This window comes from Amblyomma maculatum, chromosome 3, assembly GCF_055883805.1.
Source record: "Amblyomma maculatum isolate TAMU_Amacu chromosome 3, ASM5588380v1, whole genome shotgun sequence".
In the NCBI taxonomy this organism is placed as follows: Eukaryota; Metazoa; Arthropoda; class Arachnida; order Ixodida; family Ixodidae; genus Amblyomma; species Amblyomma maculatum.
In genome coordinates this window covers 205382135-205393744 of record NC_139346.1, presented here as the reverse complement: position 1 = coordinate 205393744, position 11610 = coordinate 205382135, and the positions used below count along the sequence as shown (strand labels likewise).

The window sequence follows — 11610 nt, the reverse complement described above, 5'->3', positions numbered from 1 at the left end:
CAAAAAAAAAAAAAAATTGTATTCGCATGTCTTGTAGGCTGCCCATAACTACATAGCCTGTCGAGATTTGCTCAAGTGTCTCACTGGAGGGGCTGATGTAACTAGTTCAGCACTGGCATAACGCAACATTATTTTGACGGTTATGAACGTTGATATAAATAATGAAGAATACGTCACCAAAAAATATATACAGTTAATCTTTATCACACGTTTTTGTTCTGTTTCGTTGACGTTTCCACGACCGCATCTCACTATGTAAAAACAATATTACGCTGAAAATCTTCAGGAGTATAGATATGCTTGTAACACAATGTATAATTATGACAATTCTGGTATACTCCTTTTTATATTTAAAGACGCTCAAAGTAGCGAAAAAATATTGCTTGTACCAAGTTATATATATTATATATATATATATATATATATATATATATATATATATATATATATATATATATATATATATATATATATATATATATATATATATATATATATATATATATATATATATATATATATATATATATATATAAGCAGAAAAATAAACATTAACATATACCGAAGCAGACAAAGAATTAAGAATAACAACGCGCGGATTGCAGCTTTAGTAGTAGTAACTTTACACTAGAAATTTTCACATACACTGCATTAAGTTTTAATCTCTTGTCAACCAAATTTGGCAAAAAGAGCTGAGTGTGTAAGCGTGCCATTCTACGCCTTTGTGAGCAATATTTTCTGTGCTTTGGAAAAAAAAAAGCATTTTGTGCAAAACGAATTTCAGAATTCTTTATTATAGTCATCAGGCGGTGACCTACGACGGTATCAAGTACAGATTAAGACGTCGACCAGCCATTATTTGGGTGACCTTATGTGGAATAACCTGAAGGAGACTTCGTGCCGTTTTGTAACTACTTACAATGTTTCATCAAGATTTTAACCTATCAGGGGGAGCCGCTAGATCAGCTGAACAAAGGTAGAACAATTAGAAGAGCCTCAATCTCAGAACTTCTACCACAGGATGTGAGAAAGTGACAGCGCAACCCAACCACCCATCCTGCATTCCTTAAAGAGCTTGGAAGGGACAATGAACGCCCCCTCCCCTTTACCTGACCTTCGGGTTCGCCTGTTACTTCGCCGTGTTTGGGAGACCATAGCTACAGCTGGGCTATAGAACTAAAAGGTGCTCCGTCGAATGCGAAAACTTACTGTTATATTATGTTCCCCCTCGTAAATCACTATTTTCGTGCTACTACAGGGAGGAGTTCGCACATGACTTCACAGCATTAATGGTTAGCTGCAGTCAACATAGTATCTCTTCACCACAATTTTTCGTGTTCTTAAAAAGCGCGGACGTAGGCTAAAATGGTGGTGCTGATATTCTTTTTTTTTTTTTGTGTGTGTGTGTGAAGAACCTTACTGACCTCAGGTTTTCGGAGGGCACTAACGAGATCTTTTTGTTTTGAGAAGGGGCAAGTTTCGGGTTTCTTGAGATTGTCTAATTCGTTCACTCTGTAGGAAATAGCCTGTGATGCGCCGAATATATTCTGTGCTACCAGCCGGATTCGCATAACAAAGGAAACAGCACAGATATGACAAGAACACAACCACATGATCGGGCAACCATGCTTGAGGTGCGAAAATGGCGCAAAAAGGATATATTGACTGCTGAAATACACACGGATCAATAGGAGCGTTTCTGTTTCTTTATTTTATACCAATGTGACAAAAATGTCTAACTGCTCTCATGGATTATGGACGCCGCGGTGCGCATGCATATGATAAATAAATTTCCACCAGGAATGCGGGTATGAGAATGTATTAAATTTTTGCTCTTGTTATTGTGTCCTCGCAAATTTTTGCTTGGTTTTCGCAGTTCCTCGCTCTATCTTCGTTCTTCTCTTCTCTTTTTTTTTTCCCTGCGAAAGACGAACGCTCCTCAACTGGAGCAAATGTATCTGAGGTTAGACTAAATGGAGTACTTATCGCGCGGTTATAGCGCTTTATTTAATTAAGTATTTATTTATTTAGTCATACTAAGGCCTGTCATTTGGCCCTAAGAAGGAGGGGCAGGGCATAAAAATGCAGATGTAATAAGCGAAGGGCTCGAGAACAATATCGAACTGAACAATTAAAACAGGATTCTGTTTGAACCCACAATTCGCAGAAATTGCTTTCCAGCACTTCCATAAAAGCGTCAGAATCAAATATACCAACGGGGACAGAATTCCAGACTGCAACTGTTCACACAGAAAAAAACAAACTGCACTTATAAGCGTTTGTTCTGAGAAAAAATAGGGCTAATGAGTGCTGAATGAGCAGGGCGGGCTCTTCTGGTGCTAAGTGCCTTCACGCAGCCGGCTAATTGGATAATAACTTTGCCCCATAGGCTGTTGTGAAGGAACGCAAGACGGCTGAGTTTTCTTTTTACCCGTATCGTTTGGATATCTTTATATCTTAGCGTTTACATAGCTGGTGAATCATCCTTTTTATATCTACCGCAAATATATTGTACCGCCTTTCTTTGTATTTTCTATAATTCGCTAATGTCGTTTTTTAATAGGGGGGGGGTCCCACACTAGTACGGTATAATTATATTGATTCGAATATAGCATTCGCGTGTGTAACATAGGTGTATTAGCTACGAGTTGTAGTTATCGTTTGAGACTGGTTTGCGATTAGTTTAATTATACGTTGGAGCGCTAGGAAACACTTGCTGAACTTAATGGGAAGGTAACAGTCATCTGAGGAAGATATCATATTATTTATTTATTTTTTAAAGAAATACTGCAGGCATATTACATGCCCAAGCAGGAGAGGTCGTTTACATCAGATGTCATGTAGTTAGAAAACAAAACAAAGAATTTTACACAGCGATGAATTGATAACACAAAGAATACAGTGCACAGTAGAGCATATGACACTTCAATTGGGAGGCGATAAAAACGGCGAGTCAATCGGTAGGGCGTCCCAGTCTGCGATTGTTCGTGAAAAAAATAAAAATAAAAAGCAGCGGCGGTACGCCATGTATACTTACCCAGCATAAAGAACCAGCGAATGAAGGCGTCCAGGCGCAGAAATCCAGCCCTGATGGGGTCCAGATCCGGCGTGAACGTTCCGTTGGGGAAAGATGAACCCGAGAAGAAAGCGTATATCTTCTCCTCTTCTTGGATGCCGTTGGCGGCAAAGTCGAATGCGTTGGCCAGGATGAATGCCCAGATGACCACTATGATCAGGGTAGACTTGACCCTGGCTACCGTCTTGGCGCGCGTCCTCCACGGTATGAAGTTGGTGCGATAGAAGGCCGCGATCTGCCTGACGCTGGAACCCCTGGCGATGACTGTGACTGCCGTCAGTGCAGCGGTGACCGCGGCCACCAGCCACTTAGTGTAGACCCACCCCGAGAGGCCGTACAGGTAGCTGACCAGGTGTTCCAAGAGGAAAAGGTTGGTCATGAGTACAGTCATCACCGAGAGGGCAATGTGCAGCACTCTGATGGGGAGTGAGACAGTGAAGGTGCTCGTGTCTTCTATGTGTACACCGAACACAGTGAGACAGAACGATGCCACACGGAAAGGGTCGGAGCTGGTGTTACGTAGTCTAGCTGGTGGGTTCATGCCATTGGCGGCGGTGCGCTTGAAGAGGTCGGTAGTCATGGCCTGTTGTCTACTGGTAGGCGCCCCGAATGGCGCCTCTCGTTTGTCGGCTTTTCTGCACCTTCCACTTCTCCAGCGGGTCAGGATTTGTGAGTTTCACCCGCAGGAATGCCTGATGCTTCGTTGATGGCGATGTGCAATTTCCGTTTCTGCGCAGTTTAAACGTGCAGAGTTATTATATTTAGCTACACATGATCTTTATAGAAAAGCTTGCCGTCATCGATGCGTGTCACTTTTTTCACATTGTGGTTTAAAAGGTTATATTTTCGGCAATTTTCTGCTAAACATTGACCTTCATCTTCCCTACGGTTACAAGGACAGGTGCAACTCAATGAAAAACGCAATAGCCAGCTTCGCTCCAGAAATTTATCCGGGATTTCTACGAACCGTTTGGTGGCGAAAATAATCGATTCTTGGAAAATTAACAGCGCACACGAGACAGGGACAAGTAAGACAACACATTTTTTTCCAAGATGATTTGTCAACTAGCTCGATTGTCGGTTTTACTTGACAATCGTTTCTGCCCTGACTACCTATTCCAAAAATGCACGGACGTATAGATGTATCGCATATGCGGCTGTTTCATCGACTTCTTTCCAGTAGTGCAGTTCGTTTGCCATCACACAAAACGCACTTTTGGATAAGTTTGATGCCGCAGTACGACCATGATTTGCTCAGTGTTGCTTCAAGGTCGTCATGGCGCCAGTGTCTTCTAGGAAAACCGAACAAAATGCGCTTGTAAGAGTGATATGAAAGGAATAGTCACTACTCAGAAACAGCTTATTTTTACTTCTATATCAAACTTCAAAGACATTATGAATCTAAGGAAAATTATTGAAAAAGAAAAGCAACACCATTGCTGTCCTCACTCATTCTTTAGCAATAATTTATGACCTGATGGTAAAAAGATATTCCCATTTATGTTGCTCCATCACGTGCACTCATGCATATATTTTTGGAAAGTTTCGTCTGGCGTCGGCAAGCTTTACCGCCGTAGCGATCGCTGGGCACGCACTAGATATGCATTTACGTTGGTTATAGTTTGCCCGGCACATGAGTGGGAATACTGCGCAGGTGTAGGTCACACAGGGGGGGGGAGCTGTGCGCATGTGCACTAACATGCTAATTTTAATGGGCTTCATGTCAAGTGGGAGTTTCATACGGCTTTATAGCATAGAGATTAACTGCTGTAGAACATAGAGCTAATTTTCACATGTTATGAAATTAATCTCGCTCTTCTTCATCTCGCCGGTATCGCAATCGATAGCAATTTAATAGGAAAGTTATTGATGTAGCTTACCACAAGGAACTGGGAAAAAAAAATTACGAATCTTGTTAAAAGATTATTACACAAAACTGAGACGACCTCAAGTTCTAGTTGCAGCTTCGCCTACAAACCATCATATGCAGAAGCTTGCTCTTACCTATTTTACGGCGTTTAATCCGGATAACAAGCTATAACAAAGCGAGTTCGTAATGTGTCATTGCACGGAACGACGGGAATCGCTGGCGGGGTGCTCTCTGTCCGCTCGTCTCACTGACTCCAATACGGCGGTAACTTCCTCCCGATTGGTTATTCCTAGCGGTCACGTGACTGCGATCCAAGTTGTCCGACGCAGCGATTGCGGCTTGTCCTTACACGACATTGACGTGCTCCAGATGAACAAAATCTAAACAAAGGCGGCCGGTCTCGGACATTAGCGCTGCCTCTCACTCAGGCAAAGAATACCTCAAGAAACGAAAATAGGGAGCTGCCTGTATCTGTTCTTCCGAAGCGATGGTAAATATTTTATATCAAATTGAGGGCTGGCCTTTATTGACCTCCGCTCCGCAGTAGAGCAGATTGCAACAGGAGCGAAATAAGCAGTGAACCGCAACCCCATTCCGCCTGCTGCCCATCACCTATTTTTTTCTTGGGTGTCTCAGTGCGTTTTGTCGCTGAGAACGGTCTATGGAAATGCACTCTTCAATTTACCTTTGTACGACTTGGAGATAATGGGATAGAGAATAACGTTTGAGGCTGTCTCAGTGCTGGGCTCTTGTGCACAAAGGAACGGGTGTTGATTCACGGCATTGCAGGGAACTTCTACGAAAGCTCTCCTCCCACTCTCTCTTAATCCCTCCCAGCGACTCTCTTTTCCCCTCACCCAGTCCTACCCAACAGTATCATCTGAGTCGGCTTTCTTCGGTTCATAGACAGGCCCTAACTGCTCGTACGGCCAAGAAATGGGAGAGAGTGTCTTCGTGTCGTTGCGAGGACGTGCTCGAAGGAAAGACACGTGTTTTGTCCTGGACATGGCCTATTGCCCCCCTAATGACAGAGACAGTGACCATATTTGCTTACCTTCGCATACGCGTGCCCTTCGCATCACACGAGGAACCCTGGTGATGATCGATAAACAGTGCGAGCGGCTGTGTATTGAGGTTGGATGGCTGAGGCAGTCATCGGTGATTCCAGACAGATTGGTAGAGGCAAGATCTATGCCTTTAAAAATAAAAAAAAAAAAGTTTGACACACTAGAGCCTCTTACTGGGCTATGGCAGGAGGAGACAAATGATATTGTACAAATAATTGGAACAGTCAGCAATGTATGACGTACGATTAAAACCGAAGCAAGCTCAGTTTAAAAGCAAGTCAGCTAAACATTGTATAGTGTAAAAATTATTTCAAAGGCAGGCAGCGAAAAAAGGACTTAATTTATATGTGAATAAAATTTAAACTATTTCTTATTTGTGAAGTTTCAAACGTTTGAAGAAGGGGGCTTGTACCGGTGTCTGTCAACAAATACGCAAAAGCACAATACGTTCAACGTTCACCGCTGTCATCTACCACAAAGATATTTTGACGTCAGCGTTGAACCTCGCCTTGTTAGGTATTTTTTACTTCACCATACTACAAGGACTATACTCACACTTAAAGAAAAAAACTGCCTTCACCAGGAATCGAACCACTATCCTGCCGATGCAAAATTATGGGGCGCGGATGGGAAGGCGATCCCCAGACGAACGCGCAGGAAACATCGTAATTCTCGTTCTCTAGCGTAAGCGCTAGGAATAAGATTCAATAAATTATTTAAATCATAAAATGGGTGTCATGACTCTTTTAGTGGCATAACGTGAGAACGTTAATGGCATTCGTTTTTTTTTTTTTTGTGAATCCTTGTTCGCTTACATGTATTTTGTTACACGAATAATTAATAATCCCAAATTTTACTCCAGTATTATCTGAAATGTACTCTTTAGAGTACACTCGTACTCGATTTGGCCATCCGAGTTAGATACAAAGCCCCACCTATCCTAGCCATATGAACGTGCCGGTATGGCCTAGATATAGCGCGTACCATTCAGAATTAATAAGGCTGGACTCAAATTTCCTCATACCAACTGAAGTATAAATACGTACATTAGTTGGCATCTTCTGCAAAGTCGGCTAAGCCACGTGGGTACGTATCTTTAAATAACATTAGGGCAAATCACTGCCATGCCTAGCCTACCAAAAACGGCCACCGGCCAGAGCCATTCCAGTGCTTCTTTGCTGACAAAGCCGACACCAGCAATGCCAAAGCCGGATTTTTTTTAGAACGTGGCTTTCAATCCTGTCCCGTTAAATATGGGCAGCTTGCAAGTCAGCTATCGCTGGATCCATCTGGAGGAATATTTTATGTGGGTAAAGGCGAGGAGGGTAACGTGTAACGAGGAAGCTATTTCGAGAATACAGAAAAGCACAGTCGGAGAGCGGCCTGTTGAGCGCCGGAATTGGGCTGCGTGTACCTCAGTTGTTATAACATAAACTACAATGTGTGGTCTAGTATTACAAATGTAGGCATCGGTATATCGGGAAATGACATCACTACCAGGGTTGTCTTTTGATGCAGCTAGCGACAACATTCCTGTTAAGGAATTTGCTTACAATCTACTTGAACTTCATATAAATTGTTCTGAAGCGACAATTTCGGCTGCTGAGATGGAAGAAGGCGAAACGTTCATGCATTCCTTTTCATCAGTGTTTCGATCTCAGAAGCGTCTGCTAGTGTCAGTGCAGATGGCAAGAGCGAGTCGCCTTGCCACTATCCTCGCTGGAAACAAAAACGTCTGGCTTCGACCACGCTCAAACCAAGGCCTTTCCATGTAGCGTAGACAGACAGGCAGCCAAAATTCTAGATGAAAACATCTCATATGCAGCTATTGTCTGCATTCCTGCATTTAAATATTGAAGCGCTTCGTCTTGTGCGACGTATGCTAACCATGCGCAGAAATTCACCCTGACCCATGTGCTCTGGAGTAACGGAGTGACTGTAAAGGGCTCCATACATAATCACAATTTAGTGGAGAGTTGTCATGTTACCATCACCGAGAATGAGCCGACCGGCTTGGCCGAGTCGGTGTCCCCTGGAGGATTTCCCACGACCTCGGGAGCAAGGTTAGAGCTGGCCACTTTGAAAGAGGCAGAGGCGCTTATATATGCAGCACTCTGGGCTTACATTTTGATTTCTGATCGCCAATGCGAGGAAGGACGAGAAAAGTACAAGAGCTTTTTGCAGTTGCAAGTTCTGAAAGCCTGTGCTATGTTGCTTCGCCGAACGTGCATCCCATGCCAAATCCATCTAGGAAATTGGCCTTTCTGGCACCTTTCCCTAGCCCAACCGATTGGAATCGTTAGGACGTAGCCTCGACATGCCTGCGTGGGCATAAAGTTTGGGAAAATTTTCACCGTGAATGTGTTTTCTAGTGCAGTACTGAAAGTAGGTTCCTCAGCGTTTGGGTTTTTATAGACATCCACAATACTATGTACACCAAAACTTAGTCAAGTACTGATGGCACATATGACAATATTTTTGTTTTCGTACCAGAATGTACAACACTCCTATTATTTTGCCAGTAAGCATGAGCGTTTCTTAAACCTGAGTGCGCTTGCGATAATGTCTCAAGTTTCATGGAAAAGTGGGTAAGTTAGATACGACCCAAACCTCAAGAAGGGGTTTTGATCTGCGTCACAACCGTATAAGAAATTTGTAATGACGCACGCCGCGCGCGTCGATGTGCACAAAATCAGTCTCTAATGAATTTTTGTTTTTACTCAGGTACAAGAGTTTGTTCATGTGGTGGGGCAGAAAGCAGATATGCTGTGGTTTACAGGTCTCTTACAGCTGGATAACAAATTTTAATAAACTAGGGAAGTATATTAAAATAAAGCTATTAGGGCATATTGCTATTTGTAAAACTAAAGATTGCACCATACAAAATACGGTCTATGACCTGAACCTGAATGTATCTTTAAAACAAGTTGGGTGAGTAGGTAGTGGCTTGCTGCCTTCATTTTGTAATGATTTTGTTTTTACCGACGTAGATGCACCTGGAGACTACCTGGAGTCAAGTCAAGAAAAGTACAACTTTATTGCCAAAAGATGGGAGGTAGGGAACAGGGTGAGCATATGCGTCCGAGATCATGATGATTCACAGCCACATAGCTAGGGCTATGCCACGGCTCGTGTTTGGATGTTCTTCTCGTTGATGGCCCTTAGTTAAGAGAAGACAGCACACCAGCGGGTGTCTTGGGTTTCTTCTACGCGTCTGCGTCTGAAATATAACAGGCAAATGCAGAGTGATTTTCTCGCGTGCTTACCTTCTGTTAAACAGGTTAACAAATCGATCCGCTGTCCACAATTTGGCTATTGCGTTGGTAGTCTTTAATTAAGGAATACCAGTAGTACACCCATTGCCAGCCAGCCGATTCCACTGGTTATCATTATCATGACACGTACCAAGGAATAGCTCGGGACAGCAAACCTAGTGGAACAAAACAAATATACCTTGTTGGAGAACAAATAGTTCACCGCTCTTCTTCTTTGTTCTTGGCCGGACTTGAGTGGACCCAGCTGGAGTCAAGGGCAGGCGTCCATACAAATTGATACCGACGACTTCTAAAGGCGTGAAAGGACATGGGAGAGGTTGCAGGAGACCGGCCGGAGGTGAGGTAGACCGCTTGCGTCTTTGGCAAGGGATGCAAGATGCGACGTATTTCAGAACAGAGGTTGAGAGGCCAGACCAAACGGCTCTTGAGGCGGTCATAGGATTTCTGATAGCCAAGATGGCCAACGATGGGATCGCTCTGAAAAGCTTGCAGAATTTTAGGGCGTAGAAAACGAGAAATTAAGGTAACCCAGAAGTAGTTCAGTAGGCTGTAGGTGTGCCAAAATAGCGTGCCATCCCGTAACTTGCAATTGTTGAGCTGATGACGGAGATGGGCGTTTGGAGATTTAGTAACACCACTAAGACTATCTATCAGCTGTCGACATTATGGGTCAGCACGCTGGTGGTTAGAAAGATCACAGAATATTTCCCGCACGGGAGCAAGGAAGGCGGCGTTCATGAGTGTACGGTTTCAACAGTGTGGCTCTGAAGGCGCAAGCAAATATAAGGAGGAGTGGTATTGAGACGGTGAAGCAATAAGACAGCGAGAGAGAGCGTCGGCGTCCTTGTGCTGCTGGACTGATTTGTAAGTTACTGTGAAGGCGTACTCTTGAAGGCGGAGCATTCAGCGCCCGATATGACCGGACAAGTTTTTCACAGAAGATAACCAACATAAGGTGTGGTGGTCAGAGACGAAATTTTCGAACAACCCAAACGACGGCGAGACATTCTTTCTCAGTAATAGGGTAGTTTTATTCCGGAGGACTCGGCGTGCGGCTTGCGTAGGTAACAACTTTTTCGGTAGAGCAGTCTTGGCTTTGAAGGAGAACAGCACCAGTGTCATGCACACTGGTGTCGGTGTCCAAAATAGTTGGAGCTTTATCATCAAAATGGCAGAGGATGAAACCCGAAGTCAGAGCACGATTTAGAGCTTGAAGTGCTGATTAACAAGCAGGAGACCAGACGAAGGGCGTGTCGGTGTGTAAAGGTGAGACAATAGAGGCGATGAAGCGGCAGAAGTATGATGCCAATCCCTGGAAACTGCGGAGATCTTTGACCCGGGTCGGAAGCGGAAAATACAGCGCAGCAGCGATTTTCACAGAGTCAGGCTTAATTCCCTCGCTGCTTACGATGTGGTCAAAATATTTGATAGATTTTTACGCAAAGCAGCATTTCTGTTTAGCTGAAGACTAGTGCTGGAAAGTGCCGTCAATACTTCATCAAGATGAGTGAGATGATCAGAAAATGCCCTGAATAAATTACGATGTCGTCCAAGTAACAGCGACATGTTTTCGATTTGAGTCCCCGGATAACTGTGTCAATCATACGCTTGAATGTTGCAGGAACGTTACAGAACCCACAGGGCATTACATTATCAGAAGAAGAAGAAGAAGAAGAAGAAGAAGAAGAAGAAGAAGAAGAAGAAGAAGAAGAAGAAGAAGAAGAAGAAGAAGAAGAAGAAGAAGAAGAAAAAGAAGAAGAAAAAGAAAAAGAAAAAGAAAAAGAAAAAGAAAAAGAAAAAGAAAAAGAAAAAGAAAAAGAAAAAGAAAAAGAAAAAGAAAAAGAAAAAGAAAAAGAAAAAGAAAAAGAAAAAGAAAAAGAAAAAGGAAAAGAAAAAGAAAAAGAAAAAGAAAAAGAAAAAGAAAAAGAAAAAGAGAAAGAGAAAGAGAAAGAGAAAGAGAAAGAAAAAGAAAAAGAAAAAGAAAAAGAAAAAGAAAAAGGAAAAGGAAAAGGAAAAGGAAAAGAAAAAGGAAAAGAAAAAGGAAAAGAAAAAGGAAAAGAAAAAGAAGAAGAAAAAGAAGAAGAAAAAGAAGAAGAAAAAGAAAAAGAAAAAGAAAAAGAAAAAGAAAAAGAAAAAGAAAAAGAAAAAGAAAAAGAAAAAGAAAAAGAAAAAGAAAAAGAAAGAGAAAAAGAAAAAGAAAAAGAAAAAGAAAAAGAAAAAGAAGAAGAAGAAGAAGAAGAAGAAGAAGAAGAAGAAGAAGAAGAAGAAGAACGCTTGGTCACCGGCATTTAATGCGTTTGCACCCTGATCGCTTCAGAAGCA

The 11610-nt window shown here is 42.6% G+C and overlaps 1 protein-coding gene across 1 annotated transcript in view; it reads right to left on the bottom strand.

Annotated features, from left to right (window-relative positions):
- The window catches only part of LOC146197502 (uncharacterized), an 8965-nt gene extending 5309 nt beyond the window's left edge, over positions 1-3656 (bottom strand). The window contains exon 1 of the mRNA XM_084596486.1: positions 3038-3656. Within this exon, the coding sequence (XP_084452612.1) occupies positions 3038-3656 (619 nt within the window). The remainder of the gene's footprint in view (positions 1-3037) is intronic.
- Between the last annotated feature and the right edge of the window lie 7954 nt (positions 3657-11610).